The following is a 19,075-nucleotide window of genomic DNA, read 5'->3' as shown; positions in this document are numbered from 1 at the left end:
AGGTGGAGCTGTGAAACGTACCTGAGGAAGATGAGAGACACCAGAAATGGAACCCCTGCCAAATATGGACTGCATAAACTGTACAGTGCATTGACAGACTTTTCAGTAGGCCCACATTTCTGTATAATTTTTTTTTTAAACAATATTAAAGAAATACCTGTCACCCAAAATTACATTCTTGGTGTCACCCTAAAGAAAAAGCATTTATTTAATACTCTCAAGAGGAACTTTTAAAAATCTAATCCCTGTTACTCCTAACATGGATTTATCTATCTAAATTTTCTTAACAATAAAACGCAAATATATATTAATTTCTTTCATTAAAGGGTTTTGACAAGTCGGAAGGCATAAGTTGGATGGCATATGGCGGAAATTAGACAAGTTCCATCTTTTTGTCTCTATTGTCAGTGGTGTCACCTTAAAAAAAACCATAGTGTAAAATAAAAATGTCAATAGGAAGTTTTGATCACATATATTTTCCCTTGTTACCTAAAAATATACCTTACGATATGCAGATCATGATAAAAAATAATGGGATTATATTGTTGAAAATGTTTAAAACTGTGTTAGTCTGCATGTTTGGAATAATTGAAGATGATGTAACTGAGACTCTCTATTGAAATGGGCCGACGCCCGGCGCTCTGCAGCCGGGCGTCTTTCCAAAAGATATTTAGAGATAGAGGAATTCAGAAATTTAAACCAGTTGAATGATGATTTATTGAGGTTTTATGGTTTAATGATGGGATTATTGAGAATAAGTAATTAACTCTAAGTAAAACAATCATTTTAATTGAAGCGACCCTTCCCATAAGTGAAATTGGTAGCGATTTCCATCTGTCAAGATCATTTTCTATCTTTTTTAAAAGAGGGATGTGGTTATATTTTTTATATCAGCCAATTTAGACGATACAGTAATACCCAAATGCTTAATACTGCCTGGTTGCAGTTGTAAATCTAGGGGGTTCTGTAAAGTTAAAGTTAATTGACAGTACTGTATATTTAGACCAATTGATAAGAGTAATCTGAGACTTTTAAGAAAGATTCTAGTAATCTAATCACTTGAGAGAGAGAGGGGAGTGTTTGAGTGCTGGAGATAAAGTAATACATCATCTGCATAAAGACTGACTTTATGCTCTATTTTCATGCATTTTTATACCTTTAACATTAGTTTGTCTAATTATTGCTGCTAATGGTTTAATAAAAATGGCAAACAGTTAGGGGGAAAGCAGGCATCCTAGCCTGGTGCCCCTCTGGAGACAAAAGCTGGAAGATGTTCGGTTATTTGTCCTGACACATGCTTTTGGAAAGCTGTATAAAATATTCAACGTATTTATAAAAAAAAAGTTCCAAAACCAAATTAATGTAGAGTAGCAAATACAAATTTCTAATTAACTGTATCAAATGCTTTTTCTGCATCTAAAGACAATATCCGTCCGTCGTCTTCCTCTTATCCGGGGTCGGGTTGCGGGGGCAGCAGCTTCAGTAGGGAGGCCCAGACGTCCCTCTCCCCGGCCACTTGGGCTAGCTCCTCAGGAGGAATCCCAAGGCGTTCCCAGGCCAGCCGGGAGACATAGTCCCTCCAGCGTGTCCTGGGTCTTCCCCTGGGCCTCCTCCCGGTGGGACGTGCCCGGAACACCTCACCAGGGAGGCGTCCAGGAGGCATCCTGACCAGATGCCCGAGCCACCTCAACTGGCTCCTCTGGACGTGGAGGAGCAGCGGCTCTACTCTGAGTCCTCCCCGGATGACTGAGCTCCTCACCCTATCTCTAAGGGAGAGTCCAGACACACTACGGAGAAAACTCATTTCAGCCGCTTGTATCCGGGATCTCGTTCTGTCGGTCACGACCCAAAGCTCGTGACCATAGATGAGGGTAGGAACGTAGATCGACCGGTAAATCGAGAGCTTCGCCTTTTGGCTCAGCTCTCTCTTCACCACAACGGATCGATACAGCGCCCGCTTCACAGCAGACGCTGCACCAATCCACCTGTCAATCTCCCGCTCCATCTTCCCCTCATTCGTGAACAAGACCCCAAGATACTTGAACTCCTCCACTAGGGGCAGGACATCCTCCCCAACCCGGAGAAGGCACTCTACCCTTTTCTGGCTCAAGACCATGGTCTTGGATTTGGAGGCACTGATTTTCATCCTAAAGACAATATATTGGATTCAATGTTTTTACCATCAGAATAATCTATTAAATTAAGTAATCTGTGTGGATTTATGGATGGCTGCCTTCCTTTAATGACACCAGTTTGATCAGGGTGTATTATGAGAGGAGTGACTTTATCTAATCGTTTTGGGAACACTTAAACAGCACTTGTAACTCCAAGTCAATAAAACGTCTGTGAAATCAAACTGTCCACTTAAGAAGCAGCACTGACTGACAATCAGTTTCACCTGCTGCTGTGCTGATGGAATAGACAGTAGGTGGAAACTAGAGACAGTTAGCAAGACCCCCCAATAAAGGAGTGGTTCTGCAGGTGGTGACCACAGACCACTTCTCAGTTCCTCTGCTCTCTGCCTGATGTTTTGGTCACTTTGAATGCTGGCGGTGCTTTCCCTCTAGTGGTGGCATGAGACGGAGTCTACAACCCACACAAGTGGCTCAGGTAGTGCAGCTCATCCAGGATGGCACATCAATGAGAGCTGTGGCAAGAAGGTTTGCTGTGTCTGTCAGCGTAGTGTCCAGAGCATGGAGGTGCTACCAGGAGACAGGTCAGTACATCAGGAGACATGGAGGAGTCTGTAGGAGGACAACAACCCTGCAGCAGGAAAGCTACCTCCACCTTTGTAGGAAGGGAGGAACAGGAGGAGCACTGCCAGACCTCCAGCAGGACACAAATACGCATGTGTCTGCTCCATAAAAACAATACAATCTCTAACATTTTGTTCACAACTACTGAACTTAAACTCTGTGGATTACTCTCCATTCCAAAGCCTGTTTTTCATTAGAAATATGGAGAACCTGACCTTTTACATGACATTGTAATTTATTGCTTTAATCAGCCTGTTTACAGCAGATTCAATCCATAAAAAATCTGAATACACTTAAAAACTGACTAAAAAAAAAAATGCTCCAACACGGACGTGAAAAGCTCATCACATGATTCCCTCACTAATCAGAGTTCATTTCATGCTGTTGAGGAACTTGGCGTGCTCCTCTCCTCGAGGCTGAAGAAGCTCCCCGCCGATCTTGGGTCCGCTTTTCTCCTGGAAAGAGAGCAAGCAGAACCTCGGATCAGGGCCCCCTCTCGCAATGTGCAATCGTCTTCGGGTCCTCTTCCGGCGGTCTGTGACTTACCTTCAGCATCCCGTCACGCTCCCACTTAAACAGGCCACAGTTGCTGAAAAGACAAGGGACCGGCGGGCGTTAGGAGGGAAAAAGCAGAACACGGAGCGTACGGCTGTCTGGACTCTCCGTCCTCACCTGCAGTGTTTGTGAGGCAGCCTGTCCAGAGCGATGGCCCTCTGTCCACAGGGACATTTGAAGAAGCGCTTGACGGCGTCGTGCCAGCGCAGGGGGTGGTTCTCACCCACGCAGCGATCCGCCGGCTTGAAGTAGGTGTAGCTGCACTGGAAGGAGCGAGGAAGGGGGGGAAATTCAGACTCTGCGGTGACAGACAGAGGCGTCCCCAACAGCGCCGCCCTAGTGTACCTTTTTACAGGTGACAGCCCGGCACTTCATCTCCCTGATCCCCTTCATCTTCTCCTCCATCTGCTCCTTCTTCACCAGAACGTCGAAGTAGCGCTCCTGCAGCTGGTACTCCGCCTGCGGGAAGCGGACTCGGTTATCCGTATCTGTAGCTGAAAGGTATTGAAAAAAAAAAAAAAGCGGCGGTCATACCGCTTGCAGCACGAGTCCGTGGCGGGATTTGGCGTTGAGGATCCTCTGGAACTCCTCGGACTCCACGTAGCGAAGCTGGTCGCGTTTCTTCTTCAGGGCTGGCTCCTCCTCCTCCTCCTCATCCTTACCGGACGGCTCGCCTGCGGAATTAAGAAAAGGGACGGATCGTTGTTAAACTAGGATCTGCAAACATGCCGGACTAGAACGGAAGAGAAAAAGCTGAAAATCGCCGTGCCGTCCCAGTAAAAAGCAACCGAGCGGTCAGAAACACTTCAGGCGTGCAAGTACCGTTTGGCGAGGTCCGGTTCTTCTCCACGCGGGCGCTGATCTCGCCGCTGTCGCCCCTCTTCCTCTTCACGCCGTTGGGGTCTTCCTTCTCGAGCGCCGCTCCTTTGGCCCTCAGCTTCCTCAGAGCGGCCAGCTTGGCCGCCGACAGGCTGAGGGCGCTCGGGGGCGGAGCCTGAGGCGGGGCGTGGTCGAAGAAAAGGATGTCGTCGCCCTCGGAGAAGCCGCGGCCCAGGGTCGGGGGGCGTGGCGGTGCCGCCTTCTCGGGGACCTCTGATGCGGCTTTAGGAGACGTCAGGCCCCATCGCCCCGGCGTCGTGGCGCCGCTGCTGGAGTCCTGCGGCGCCCTCTGCTGGGCTCTGTGTCGCCGGCTGTCCAGGAGCTCGCGCTGCTTCTGTTTCTGCTGCTTTAAGAGCTCGGCTGCAGAGATGGACTGAAGCGGAGCTCCGGACGCATCTTTTGGGGGGGTGAGGACAAACGTCGGGTTAATGAAGGAGTGGTGCGAGCCGAGCCCCGCCCACTACGACGCACGCCTTACCTAACTGGCTGTCCTGCTCAAGGTGCTTCTTCAGCTGCAGGGCGCCGGGCGTCGGCCTCGACATCAGGCCCTTAAATTCGTCGGAGCATCCAGCCACCTCCCCGGACTGCATCCCTGATAACCGTCACAGGCGGATGTTAACGACTGAGACACGCACAGAACAGAACAGAACATGGGCGGACGGAGAGGCGGCGCGCTCACCCAGCCTCCGGGCCTGACTGACCAGCTGAGCCGACCCTCTCACAAACAGCTTGTCCAGAGTCTTCTGGACGGGTTTGTTCGGTTTGGCCGCGGTCCTGCAACACACGGGAGCTGTTACTGAGCCCATCGACGGGTTTCACTGAAAAACGCTAAACTCTACATGCACTTTTTTTAACATTAATAATTGTTTTTAAACGAATCTCGTTTAGCTTTAGGTCTGGACTTTGACTAGGCCGTTCTTTACGGAAGGAAAATCTTTGGTTTCCCTACGGGATGGAACTGTATTTGTCTGCAGCCGCCATTCCCTGAAATCTGAGCAGCCTCCCTGACCCTTCTGAAGAAAAGCCCCCCCACAGCGGAGCACGGCCTCCGCCACGTCTCGCATTAGCAGTGCTGTGTTTAGCATGATGGGTTCATTTCCCACCACGTGTCTCTTTAAGGCAAACGACTGAATTGGAGTTTTTTTGCTGTGGTGTCAGACTAAAGGAGGCTGAGTGCACTGCAAAAATGGATCTAAAAATAAGTAAAATGTTCTTAAAGTTAGTGTATTTGTCCTTGATTTGAGCAGGTAAAAAAAAGATGATTTGCCAATAGAAAGAGATTTTTGCACTTAAAATAGGAACAACTCATCTCCATCATCTTATTTCAAGTGCAGGGTGTGTAATTATCTTATTTTAGGGGTTAAAATACTCATTCCATTGGCAGATAATCTTATTTACCTGCTCAAATCAAGGACAAATACACTAACTTTAAGAACATTTTACTTATTTTTAGATCCATTTTTGCAGTGTGCAAATACATTTCAGATTCTTATTATGAATGTTAAAAAAAATTGGTAAACATGCATCCTTTGTTTCCTTCTCCATGACAAATTATGGACTTCTTTGTGTTGCTCTATCATAGAAAATCCCCACAGAACACATGGAGGTCTGTAATTAGAACGCGACAAAGAAACTTCAGGACCCCCGGCGGACCAGCACCCAGCCTGGGCTGAGTTGGGAGTTTTAGAGGACCGGGCAATATATCGATATTTCAAAAATATCAAGATTTTTTTTTTAAAGATATATAAGATGAGACTATATAGTTTAGATCGAGATGGCCTACGTTGCGTCAGAATGATACGTTTAAGTGTTCCAGTAGTTTGTTCACAAATGTGCCTGTGAGACATTAAAGCCTTCAGTCAGAGATGCCTTTAGAAAATGACTTTATGAAAAGAAAAAAACACATTGCGCTAAATATCGTATATGGTCACTCAGCCTAAAAACACTGAGATATTATTTTTTCTCCCCGTATGACCCGGCCCTCCTAAGCAGCATCTGTCGGGGACATAGACAAGCATGACTCACAGGGAAGCGGCGCAGGCGGCGGAGGAGACGCCGCCGTAGTAGAAGCCGTCCTGACACAGCCGCTCCCTCAGGCCGCCCCCCCTCCCGCTGCCCTTCACCCGGTTGGGGGCCTTCCCCGAGAAGGCCGACTGCAGCTCCGCCCTCTTGGCGCTCATCTTCTTGTACTGGGCTTTGACGTGGTACTGGCAGTACTGGCACTCGTACTGCGGAGGAGGAGGAAGAGGAGGAGGAGGAGGTCAGGTGGTTAGCGCACGCACGGGGCGGACTGGAGAGCGAAACGCAGCGACAAACGCAGAGCTACCATGTTGACGATCTGAGAGCAGGGCTCCCCGCTCTTCTTCGTGGCTTTGCAGGTGCCGTAGTCCAGGGCTTCGCCCATCACCAGCACCTTCTGAGGGTGATCCACCGTCAGGCTGACCTGCCGTACAAACACACCTCAGATTAGACGAGAAGCGATCCATTCTTTCACGGCTCGTTGCTATCGCCGGCTCCATATCTGCGGGGTTTCGTTAAGAGTCTCCCAGAGCCGGCCCAGAACGACCCGCTCACCCCGTCGTAGCCGTCCCTCTGCTTCATGGGGTTGGGGTTGAGGAGTCCCACCACCGTGCCGAGCTGCATCTTCCAGTGCTCCTTGTGGACCTCGCCGAACAGCAGCAGGGACACGAACACCTCCAGGTTGTGCAGGTCGTTCAGCTTCCAGACGCTGAAGGTGTTGCCCTGCGGGGGGGAGAGTTGAGTTGAGTACACAGGGATCTCGTTACGGAGCGAGCGCGGCGGATCACGACGTACGCTGGTGCTGCTCTGCGGCGTAGCTTTGCCCACCAGCACCCCGAACGTCACCCAGTCGCTGTCCTCCAGCTTGTCCCGCTGCAGGCGCTCCGGCACCTGGGACAGCCGGATCAGCCGGCGGTCGGCCATCTTCCGGTCCATCTCGCTGGAGGAAACTCGCGGCTTCCTGATGCGGGGGGGATAAAAAAAAAGGAGCAAGGATTCAGACCGGGGGGCTCAGAAACAATCGGTGCTCCCGGTGCGGGTCCTGACCTGAGACGCAGTCCGGAGTACTTCTCCACGCCTACGTCTGCAGGGACAGGGGGCTGGGGAGCAGGTTTAGGCGGGCCGGCTGGTGCGGTCCTGCTGTGGGAGGGCGGGGATGAGAGCAGGCGACCCGAGGCCTCGCTGCTGCCCTCTAGGGGCTGGAAGGAGCTGCCGAGCTTCACCTCCACCAGCGGTCTCCTATCCTCTGAAAAGAGCAGAGAAAACACGCACAGGCAGCATGAAATGGAAAGAATGCGCTGAGCTGGAGGAACCTGGGTCACTGTGATTAAATCAAAGTAAAGCGGTACCTGGCGGGGAAGCTTTGGGCTGGTGAGCCATTCTCGGTTTGCGTTTGAATGAGTCTGCGTTGCTGAGCTGAGAGAGGAAGTCTGAGGACTCCTGCAGCTTGGAGCCTCCTCCTCTGGCCGGAGCGGACGGAGACGCTGCTACTGGAAGAAAGCAGGTCGCGTGAACGCCGCTGCTTTACGCTCCCTAAGGAAACAGCGGCCATGACGGCATTCATTCTGGCTCTTTAATGGGGCGGCTGAACCGCCGGCTGGAGCGATCGTTTTAAAACCTAGAACCGGTCAAAACGAGTCCGCTCAAATATCGGGCGGGCTGGATCCTGGGCCCAGGGGGTTTTCACAAACAACGTGACAAATTCCATCTGATCTGAGGATACAAGTCTGGGTCAGATGGTTGAAACTTTGACACATCTGGGTGTCCCAGATGTGACAAAGACGCACCAAAACTGGTCTGGGAGCAGGTAGGGCGGGCTGATATTCAGCTTCTGTCACGGCTCTCGTCTCTAATAGAGTGAAAACTCCAGAGCTGTGCTCAACAGATGGATCCAGGCGAGAAAACCAACCAATTTAGGGGGAATTTCTGAAACCTGTGCACCGAATCGTTGCAAATCATTTAAGCTTTGCATGCTTCTTGGCTAAAAGGCCAAAATGAACGCCATTCAAAGCCCACTGTGAGCTTCTGACTAGCATTGCAGCGTCAGCGGGGCATATGTCAGCTGACTTGGTGAGCACACCTTTACCTGCTTGTGGTTTAGGTTTGGCCTGGCTCTGTTTGGAGGCTGGGGGCCGGCTCGGCGTTGCTTTTGACCGTCCCGCTTTGGGACAGGCGGCGCTTCCCGCGTGGCTCCTGTTAGCCGGCGGAGGAGCTGAACTCTTCTGGCTCGCCTCCAGCCGCCGCTGCAGCTTCTGCATCTGCTCCTGCATCCGCCTCAGTTCCTCTGGAGAAAAAGGCGAGGACCCGTTAATAACACCAAAACCGCAGAAACTAAATTTGGATTCGAGAGCGGACCGCTGCACGTCCAACCTTGCAAATCCTCTTTGGAGCTGTTCGAGTCACTTCCTTTCCCTTCCGCGTCCTTCTCCTCGCTCTCAATGTCGCCAAGATCCCCGAAGAGATGCGAGGCTGCGTCCTCGGGGGTCCCCCCCTCGCTGCCCTCCTTGTACTCCTCCTCGTCTTTGTCGTCCTCGTCGAACAGGCCGTCCAAATCGTCCGCCTGCTCTTCGCCGCCTCGCACGTCGCCGCCATCCTCGCTCTCCGCCAGGAGCGCCGTCAGAATGTCCAAGTCATCCTCACCTGGGGATTAGAAGAGAAAACTCAGACACCGTGTTTGAAGCTACCGCAAATCTTTTCTCTAATGGCGTGTGAAGGTTTATTCTACTCACTGTCCATCTCAGAGGCGCTGACTGGGCCCGGCTTAAAGGTGAATATCAATTAGAACGATCAGGTGGTGTGAGATGATGAAGAAATCTGGGAGTTTCTGCGATTAATAGTAACAAAAGTTATATATAAATCAAGAAGAAATTCAAAAATAATATTTAACTCATCTTTTTCTTTCAGCAAACATGCAGAACGTGAAAATTAAAGTGTTTTTTGTTTTCTACAAGCCCAACTAAATAATTCTCATCTCGCTGAACCTAACGTCCCTGGAGGAAAAACATGAATGTCGGCAGCCTCCTGCTGTGGGGAAGCTTCTGTTCAACAGGGACAGAAAGAACTGATGGAGGGAGGCTGGAACTAAATACGTTACACTTGAATCTGGGGAGCAGGTTCACCTTTCAGCAGGACGACCCCTAACATCCAGCCAGAGATCCCATGCAGCGACTATCCGTGTGCCAGAATGGCCTAGTCAAAGTTTACACCCAAATCCAAATGGAAAGCCCGGACATGGAAACGGTTGTTTCCAGACTTATTTCCATCTAGACCCTGCACACATATCAACTATCCATTTTTTTCTCTCTCCATTTCTGTAAACACGTTTCTATGACAACACTGTAAATATGATCCATGTGCACGCGGACATCAGGAGAAACGCTAAAAAAAACAAAAAAACGATGTAATTTCCCTGCCCCGACACTAGTGGGCGGTATGGTCTTCGAAACTCAACTGCGTGCGCATGCGTACAAGCACTCCCGGCTTTAAAAGGCGCCACCATAGACATCAAACTGCGCATGTGCCAACCGTGGGCTTTGGGCTGTTTCTGTTTTTCCCGTGTTTCAAACGGGAACTAAACACTTCAGACTTTTATTCGTAAAAAAAAAAAAAAAAAAAAAAAGCCAAAAATGTAAAATCTGTATTGTTTTCTTTCCACTTTACAATTATGAACTACGTTTTATTGATGTGTGCCAGTAAAGAGTGTGCTGTTATGTGACAGCACACTCTTTAAATGTAAAAAAAAAAAAAGCACACTCTTTAAATGTAAAAAAAAAAGTATATAATGGAAGCAGGGAGCTTTTTGTTGCCTTATTATAGAAAGCTTTTGAATGAAGGAATGGTCCTAGATAAACCTACCTAGTTATAATATGGCTGTCTTAATGTCACTATACTCTTAGTTCAGTCATTTTTTTGGTACAGATTTCAAACTGTACAATTTGGTGTGGAAAAATAAATAAAACTGCATAACATGGTCCCATCCTGTAAAGTTAATCTCTCAACCTTTGTGGGATATTGATTTTAGCGGTGACAAAACATGCATTTAAAGGTTCAGACTGAGAGAAAAAGCCAGCTAAAATAGAAACTAGTTTTAATAGTCTTTGATTACATATTCTTTCCGTATAAAGAACACGTTTTCAACTAATCTGTCGTTCTTCACCTGAGACATGAGTAAAATGCCAATCCAACTCCTAACACACGTACGTGTATCACTATTTATTCCGATGAATACATCTCCGCGGAGTGCCATCAGAAAACAGAAAAGAAAAGTACTTCCTATCCATTCTACCTCCAGCTATGAATGGAGGCTCACCTGTTCGCAGCTGCTCAGCTGTCCGTCCTCCGCCTGCACCGGCGATACTGACCCAAATATCCGAACCGCTTACAACAACGAGTCACTTTGGTTCCTTTCCAAGCCAGGCAGTCGCTTATTTCTTTTACAAACCCACCAAACCGTGCTCCTACACAGAGAGGGAAATCTAAACTGGCGCTAAACGAAGGACCCCGTTGTGTTGTCAAACGACCTGCAAGGTGCCCAGAGATTTGCCTGATTAAAAAAAAAAAAAAGAGAGAGGGGAAAATGTGTTTCAGTCCAATTTAAAAACTAGGAAAGTATTTATACGATATCATATACACCAATGTTATATGTTGATTATGTGCACTATAATGGTGACCACTGACGTTAAAACTGAAAAGTAACCTAATGTAAAAATGATACAGTTGAAGTACAATGATTACAGTACACTGTAAATTCAAACTGGTCTAAATTATAATACTTATAATACTAAGTATTATAACAAACCACTAAACGTATTAACTTTTACATATATTGAAGGTAGTTTTTAGTTGATCCAGAAATTAATATTTGCATTGATATTTAAGGTATAGATGTGACAGTTATTTATGTTCATTATATCATTAATAAAATATTAATAAAACAAACCACGTTATGGGCCAACTTGCATTGATTAACATGCAGGTAAAAAACGTATTGGACACATCAATGTGTTTCTCAGTTTTAATGTTTGTAATAGATCACTTACACCAGAGGCAACAGTGGTCCACATGTGACTTTGATCAACAAACTGTCTTTGTCAAAGTTCTGAGGGTCCTTTCTATGCAATCTGATCTTCAGGTCTTTCCATAGATTTTGGTCTGTTACTTGGAAGGCCGCACTCATTTCAACATTAAACTCTTATGAATGCTCCTGTGCTGCCAGATTGGGCTGGCTTCAGGCCAACTAGACTTCTTTTGAACCTGTTGGACTCTTCACCTTGTTGTTGCCGATTGGTTTTTAGCTGATCAACTTAAAAAACGTTTGATGGCTGTGTGAAGGAGACATTTTTGACCAATCAACACTATATCTGTATGCAAGAGAGAAAACGTTTAAAAGCTTATAACATTTTCGGAATTGGATTTACACTTAATGCTATTGTTGGATAAGCTTTTTTTCTGTTGCTATGATGGCATGATTGAGAAAGCGACCTTTGCATGTTGGTAATTTGGTTGCATACTTTGACAGGAGCCTGTCTGCAAAACCTTTTGTTCTTTGCTTTAGTGCAGTCGTGTAATTATGTTGTGTAATTTGGGCTGTTTTTTTTTTTTTATTTAATTCAGCAGGTTTTATGTTGCCTTTGGGCTGGAAACTGCCATTCAGATCTGGCAACCCTTCCCCTGTACCTCTGAATGCCATCATCAATCTTTCCTCCAATGCCAGTACCAGTACCATATGTACTGTTGGACAGCCAGACATTTAAACTTTGCTTTAAGTGTTTTTGGTTTTTGATTATGTTCAGAACCATTCTCCAAACATGTAGGCAAAAACATTCAAAGAATTAAACTTTGGCCTCATCTAATCAGACAATATTCTCCCAGTATTTCACTGGTTTGTCCAGATCTCTTGACGCAAACATTAAACAAGCTTTAACATGTCTTTTCTTCAGTAGTGGAGTCATGTGCAGTGTGTATGCACAGTCAGTTCTAGTCAATACATTACCCATTGGTTTCATGGGGGGGGGAGGGGGACTGCTGCTTCAAGGTCTTTTGCAGCACTCTGAAAGTGTTCATTGACTTTTGACAAGTATTTTTAAATTGTCATTTTGACAGCAGTCAGAAATCTGATGTGGGGCACATGGCTGAAATTCTGTCCTTTCCTCTTCAGAAATGAAATGTAGATATAAGTAACCCCCATTAGCTGGACACCGTTTCAGAAGGTGTTCCCTACATTAGTAGATTTTATGTAACAGAGTGGACAAGCCTAGTATGTCAGCAGGGAGAGCTGAATAAACAGGTGCAAATATACAGTTTGCATGTTTCTGATTAAAACATTTCAGAAGGAGGAAGATTTATACAAGCCAAGAGTCCGATCAATTGTTTATTTCAAAGTGCAAAAATGATTTAGACTGAATCCACTAAACAGAGGTTTTACTTTGCAACATGTTCCAATAATCAACAAAAATGTCATACATACGCTTTCTTGTTTAATGTACATAGTGAGGACCATGCCTTGATTTCCATTCATTTTCAAGCCTTTCTATGGCCTAACCCTGACCCCAACCTTTACCGATTTATACCCAGCCCTAATTGGACACCTTAGTCCTAAATCTAACCCCTAGCCCAGGAGGGGGAAAATGTGAAGACCCTTTTTTGGTACTTTACTAGCTCAAGCACAAGAACACACACACACACACACACACACACACACACACACACACACACACACACACACACACACACACACACACACACACACACACACACACACACACACACACACACACACTTCCTGTGGCCTTCCAGAAGGAAGGCTGGTTGAACCCAGTTTAACAGACAGAATATGCGGTGTTAGACTGTAGATGAATTAATAAAATTGACTGGAAGAGTAAAATTCAGACAGAAGTGCTCAAACTTTTATTTTCTTTCAAAACTTTACAAACATCTAAAACAAAGCATGCAGAACCGCCACAGAGTTTCCTGAAGCTCAACACGTTACTTACAATATTTTCATCATCATCCTCCAAGTCAAAATAACATGTTTACTGAAGAAGGTATGATAGGCGTGTTTTTTATAAACAGGTAATTCCTGGAGCAAAGTGTTTCCATTCTGCAACAAGATCTACAAAAGCTCAAAGATCGGACAGGAGGATGTACTGTACGGGTCAAAGCAGAACCCGATGTGGATGGAGGATCTGAAGGGAGTCTATATTGGGGGGAATTCCACCGTACACAGGACAGCCAAGGTTTCCAGTGTCGTCCCCCTCAGAACCTGCAAGTCAGAGCACAGAACAGAACTACTTAACGCTATTGAAATACACGGTGGGCCTATGAGCTGCTGACTCAGTCAACCCAGCGTGTACATCAACTGTCCCACCATGCTAACCAGATCCACCACCGTTGTTGGTAAGAATGACATTTCTACATAGCAAATCACTTACCAGTAGATGTAACAGAGCAATAGAAAAAAAATAAAAAAAAATAAAAAAATCAATAGCCCCAACAGTCATGACATGGATGTGGCATAGTCTGTGCAATCAAGTCGTTAACTCAAAGGGGCACGCTCAAAATGAGAGCTGTGGAGTTCAGCGAGTTCATTGATCTTTTATCTAAGGACGAAACTGATAAAATAAAAAAAATAAAAAATAGGACCTTGTTTAGCAGGTCAGCATACTTTGACTAAAAAGTTGACTGGGGAGAGGAAACCATTGAAAAGTGCAGATAAATCGAATGGATCAGTCTTCCTAGGCTGTTTAACTTCAACTGTGGAAGAAGCTTTCATTTTTTTTTTTATTGTGTCACTCTGCTAAAATTACCTTGGGTTACTTTTGCAGCCCCTTTTAGATCATTTTCAAATGGCCTTCAGTTTGATTCCTCAGATGGTCCGCTTCGTTTAGGCAGAGCTGAAAGTTTTATTGGACTCTGGTGTGGCTCGCTTGCAGTGGGTGAGCAAATGGACCGTAGCGCCCAAAGGAGGCAGGGATGCCAAAAGGTTTACGGATCTATATGTGATCTACCAATAGCTTTGTCTTTCCACAGCTGCAGGTGCTGGTTTCTTCCTCTACGTCTTAATTTCCGTACTCCTGTATTTGTCTCCTGCATATATAGAGCAGCATGCTAGAGAGTCCGTAGATATTTTATCTGGATGTGATTACATCACTTACTCCCCAGTTCTACATTAGCTGTTGTTCTTGAGGCGGATTAGAGGGATCGTTGTCCACTAGTATACTGATCACCAGGCCTAGTCAGTACAAAGACCTAGAAGGTGCCATGGACTGACCTAAAAAGAAATGGTGTGACATTGATTGAATAGATGAGAGAAATAGTCCTTTTTAGGTCTGACGCAGAAGTCAAGCTGCAGTACAACTGAAGCACAGTCGCACAGGCATGATTCAGGGATGCTTCTCAGAATATTTTGTTAGGTCCTTTGATCGTAAACAAAAGATGGTGGCTTTTTTTTTTTAAATCCGCCTTACTTGTTTTCCCTCAGTTTCTGTAGATTAAAAGCAAGTTTGACAAATTTTCCCTTGCTCTTCTTTTGGGAATAGAATGTGCATCTATGTACAAAAAATTATTGCCATTGTCAGGATCTTGTGAGCTATACTCACTTTTTTTTAAAAAAAAATGCACAAGCCATAATAGAGACATTTGCCCTTTCAGTTCCTTCAAGAACCCTAGAGTTTTACCTCTTCTAGTGGAATAGGCATGGGTTAATGCTGGACATGATGCTGGTGATCTGTCTCTGCTGCCTTCTGTTGAGCAAAGGCTGCAGGACAAGATGAGACAATGGATATAAGCAAAGACATTAAAGTCGTCTGACCTCAACAGAAGTATATTTTGTTTCTTACGGAATCCCTGCAGTCTGCCTTGTGTTGTAAAGCAGGCTGCTGTCAAACTTTAATGAAGTGCATGACTGACATACAGTGTGGCTAAGAATGATAGGAGCTAAGCGGTCTGGAGTAAGGAAGATGTCTGAAAACCATTATATATATATATATATATATATATATATATATATATATATATATATATATATATATATATATATATATATATATATATATATATATATATATATATATATATATATATATATATATCTCAATACCATGACGGCCAACAGGACTCAGTTATGGTCAAACAAGCTATGATGTTGGGTATAATTCCACAGAATGCTCAATACTTTAATAACGGGGAACATTTCTTGTCCTAAATGAACTGGAAAGCAAACCGTCGTCTGAGAGACTACACACACCATCCTGCATTGAAACCATCTCCTCCTGCAGCTGCATGTTCTGCTCCCTTAGATTTTCCACCTCAGAAACCAGATGATCCTTCTCCTCGTGGAGCTTCTCCCTTGCCGCTCGCTCTGCGTAGAAGTCTGAAGAGTATACCTCCGCCTGCAGACAGAAAAAAAAAAAATAAAAATCAGCTCTGCTCCCCTCTTTTCCATGACGTTGTCACTTAATGCAGGGAATACATTTATTAAAAGGCAAAAACACTAAGAACCCCTCACCTGAGCCCGGAGAACAGACATGGTTTCCAGCTCCTTCTCCTTCTGGACCATCTCTTCCTCCATCTCATCGATCTTCCTCTGTTTGGCGACCAGGTCTTCTTCGGCAGCGGCCAGCCATTCCTGCAGCTCCTGGTTTTGGAGAGTCAGAGTCGCCACGCAGCGCCGGGTTTCCTCAAGCTGGCTCTCCAAGACTTGCTGCTCCTGTTGCCGTCTTTCCTTCCAAGCAGACAGCACCTCAAACTGCTTCTTCATTATCAGGTTGGACTGACATGCCGCTGCTGGTGGGAAACACACAGATCAGTCAGATTCCATGGTTCCAACATATTAGTCTAGTACAAATGACAAAACTTTAATGTTTTCAGTCTCTCTGTGTGCTAAAGATCATGTTCAATTTATTGGTAGATATTTCTACAGGGACACACTTCAAGTATGGAACACTTCCTATCCACAGCTGGAAATCAAATTCTAGACTGCAAAGGAGCACTTTGAGCAAGCCATAAACAGTCATCAGGCTTTTTTTTAGGTTTTAGACTTTCTCTTGTTTAAGACCGGACAATCACGTCGCACCAAAACAAGCCAATCTCCACTCACCTTTCAGGTCTTGGTTCAGCTGAATAAGGTTTTTCACCTCCTCCACGGTTTCCTCCAGCTCACCGGGCCGATCGGGAGAGCGGTACATGTCACTGTTTGTCGCAGGGCCTCCATCATCATATGTCACATGGACTTCAGACGCCATGAGACAGTCCTAGAAAGATGATGCCTGTTAAATCAAGTCTCTAATGAGCAAGTATTGATTTATAGCTACGTTTCAGGCCTGCAAAGCTAGATCCAAATCCCTGCCCAGTACCGAGCCTGCATCCATGTGCGATACCTGTCCAGCCCAGACATCCCATAGCCCAGAGAAGCAGATAAAGATTCTTAAGTTCAACATTCCCGAGGCTGCTTTTTGAAATGGGAGAGATGGGCACTTACCCAGGGCGGCATTACAAGGGGAGAGGAGGGGTTGCTCAACTCTTCTGTATTTTAAGCAGGCAGCAGGCCCTTAGGCACAGATTCACATAATAACATGGAAATAAAGACATTAACCGTGAAAACACCTAGCCTTTCTAAGATAACTCATTTTTACCAAATTGAATATTATGATCAACTGAAGGATCTGTTTAGGTAGAATGAGCTGGATTTTAAGCAACTAACACAGATAGTTCAATGTTTTGACCATTTTACTCTAAATCCCAGGTCCACACTTTCCCGCATAAAAAAGCTCCAGTCTGGGTGTAGGACTGTCAGACTACCCTGGGAGTGTTGAAGGGCGAGAACAGCGAGAACGAGCAGTGGACCCGTTCTCGCTGCGTTCCCTCTTCCATTCACCGCCATTTTTAAGACTTCCATGTACATTGTGCATTCTTCATCCTGTTTTGTAAACAAATGGCAGGATGTTATGGAGCTAAAACAGTGACGGCTTGCAGCGACATCAAAAAAGATTTGGCATTGAAAAATGTCAATCATTGTTAGAAAGTAAACACTTTCTAATTTTATTCTCATTTTAATGCAGCTGTTTCCCCCCCCCCCAATGAGAGATGTTTTCAGTGTCACTGCAGAGCTCCTTCAGCTACGATATCACTACAGGCTGACACTGTTTTGCTGTCGGGGGCGGGGCTAATTTAAAGGCCCCTTCATGGGCCTCACCTTTTTCCAATTAAGCAATTTATTAAGCATTATAAATTAAATTAGTCTCTCTTGATTACCATTCACAGCACACCATTGATTTATTTCATTTATGATGTTCGGAGCAAAATGCTAACAAAAGACAGGCTACACACCCTAAACTAATCCTGCCTTTTTAAATGTTACAGGTGGCCTTTTTTTTGGCTCAAGAACCTGTTTGTGCAGGTTCCTGTTCCACAGGGAGATTTGTAATAAATTCAATGACATAATACTGACTTAGACAAACTGACAAGAACAAAAACCACCTATCTGTTCCCTTCTAACTTTATCAAACACTTACCTCAGCTCCAGCTGCTCAGCTGTCTGTTCTCTGCATACATGCATGGACGGCTGGCTGATTAGGGCAGTGTTCAACCCTAGTTCTCATGGCACCCTACCTTGCATTGTATTTCCTTCTTTAACACACCTTATTCAGATGGCTGCAGCTCAGCACAAGTCTGTTAATCAGCCAGCAATTGAAATCAGTTGTGCTGGACCAGGGAGACATCATGTAGTGCCTTGAGGACCAGAGTTGGAAAAACCATGGATTAGGTAACCTCCTTCGCCCTGCCCTACAAACTGAGAATCTGCCCCGTGTTTTAATTGGTTTCCAGTTGTGTTAGCTGTCAGTTAAACTGTCCATGGAGGAAGCGATAAACCCAAGTATGGAAGGCCAAGAGGGCCAAAAAAGAAACATGCTTGTCTTTGTCTTCACAGCTTTTAGCAGCGCCCTGCTTTTGATTTTTCACATTAAAATGATACGAACGTGTCTTTGGACAAGCATGTAAGCAAAAACAAAGAGGGAAGATGCAGCAACTGTGGGCCCCTGTTCAAGTTGCCAATTCACCAATTTGCACCCTCATTTTGAATTTGTGAGAGAAGTTTTGAGCCCATGCCGGGGCCTGCAACTCCAGTCCTCCAGTGCCACTGTCCTGCAGATGTTGGATGCATTCTTGCTCCGACACACCTGAATCAAAAGGCTGAATGACTTTTTATGGCGTGTCAGCAAACATGGCAGGGGCCAGCATTAACCGTGACTCAGGCGTGATGGAGCAGGGACGCCTCCAAATGTTGCAGGATGATGGCACGGCAGGACAGGCGTTACAGCACTTAATCCTCAATGCACCATTCAATTTGAACCTGTATGTTTTACAAACCTTTTTGAAAAAATAAATTATCAATATATCTGTCATTTGAAAGGCAAGTTGTTTTACTTTTTAACTGCAACCTTTCTTGATCCTGTCTATTTGATCTCTGTCCACATTTATTTGTATCCTCTTTGCCCTTTGGTTCTGCTGATTCCCATTCTAACAACGTGGTTTTGACATACTGTAATATTCATATATTCTAATGCTATTTCTATGACTACCTATCAAATGTGAGCGTTGGAACTCAACATTTTGCCTCCAGGGGTGGCAGAGCCTAATCTCTGCAATGGTTCGATGAAGGCCTTATTCTTTTGCAAGATGCATGTCACAAACACAACAATCATGATTTTGATATGCAGTCACTTAGAACCTGATGGTAAATATTCTGTTTCCTGAAAAACACTTTTTGTTGCTGCAAAGTTAACTGTGCATTAAAACTGACCAAAGCTGTCAGAACCTGCTGCCAGATATTCTACTTTCCACCTCATCTTTGGGGAATTACTGAATAT

General features: G+C 45.4%; 2 protein-coding genes across 5 annotated transcripts; both read right to left on the bottom strand.

The window, feature by feature from the left end:
• Nucleotides 1–2,972: 2,972 nt before the first annotated feature.
• Nucleotides 2,973–10,711, bottom strand: mcm10 (minichromosome maintenance 10 replication initiation factor). 2 transcript variants are annotated; one of them, XM_021310001.2, is made up of 18 exons: nucleotides 10,519–10,711; nucleotides 8,939–9,033; nucleotides 8,580–8,849; nucleotides 8,296–8,493; nucleotides 7,559–7,699; nucleotides 7,257–7,455; nucleotides 7,005–7,170; nucleotides 6,765–6,932; nucleotides 6,517–6,633; nucleotides 6,216–6,418; nucleotides 4,870–4,964; nucleotides 4,669–4,782; nucleotides 4,134–4,586; nucleotides 3,846–3,985; nucleotides 3,657–3,770; nucleotides 3,429–3,574; nucleotides 3,303–3,345; nucleotides 2,973–3,211 (listed from the first exon to the last, which is right to left on the bottom strand). In XM_021310001.2, exons 2-18 carry the CDS (start codon nucleotides 8,943–8,945, stop codon nucleotides 3,128–3,130), a joined length of 2,658 nt encoding a protein of 885 aa, XP_021165676.2. In that variant the 5' UTR covers nucleotides 8,946–9,033; nucleotides 10,519–10,711; the 3' UTR covers nucleotides 2,973–3,127. The 2 variants fall into 2 exon arrangements, with proteins under 2 accessions (XP_021165676.2, XP_021165678.2); XM_021310003.2 differs by having other exon boundaries at nucleotides 7,559–7,696.
• A 2,674-nt stretch (nucleotides 10,712–13,385) lies between these two features.
• LOC118566594 (optineurin-like) lies at nucleotides 13,386–18,123 on the bottom strand. 3 transcript variants are annotated; one of them, XM_036149094.1, is made up of 6 exons: nucleotides 17,720–18,123; nucleotides 16,306–16,459; nucleotides 15,715–15,992; nucleotides 15,515–15,598; nucleotides 14,885–14,964; nucleotides 13,386–13,470 (listed from the first exon to the last, which is right to left on the bottom strand). In XM_036149094.1, the coding sequence occupies exons 2-5, from the start codon at nucleotides 16,448–16,450 to the stop codon at nucleotides 14,890–14,892; spliced, it is 582 nt and encodes a 193-aa protein (XP_036004987.1). In that variant the 5' UTR covers nucleotides 16,451–16,459; nucleotides 17,720–18,123; the 3' UTR covers nucleotides 13,386–13,470; nucleotides 14,885–14,889. The 3 variants fall into 3 exon arrangements, with proteins under 3 accessions (XP_036004987.1, XP_036004986.1, XP_036004985.1); XM_036149093.1 differs by having other exon boundaries at nucleotides 15,454–15,598; nucleotides 15,715–15,989; nucleotides 17,720–18,122; XM_036149092.1 differs by having other exon boundaries at nucleotides 15,454–15,598; nucleotides 17,720–18,102.
• Nucleotides 18,124–19,075: the final 952 nt, after the last annotated feature.

This window comes from Fundulus heteroclitus, chromosome 17 (genome assembly GCF_011125445.2).
Source record: "Fundulus heteroclitus isolate FHET01 chromosome 17, MU-UCD_Fhet_4.1, whole genome shotgun sequence".
NCBI classification, from domain to species: Eukaryota; Metazoa; Chordata; class Actinopteri; order Cyprinodontiformes; family Fundulidae; genus Fundulus; species Fundulus heteroclitus.
This window is presented reverse-complemented; position numbering and strand designations above follow the sequence as displayed.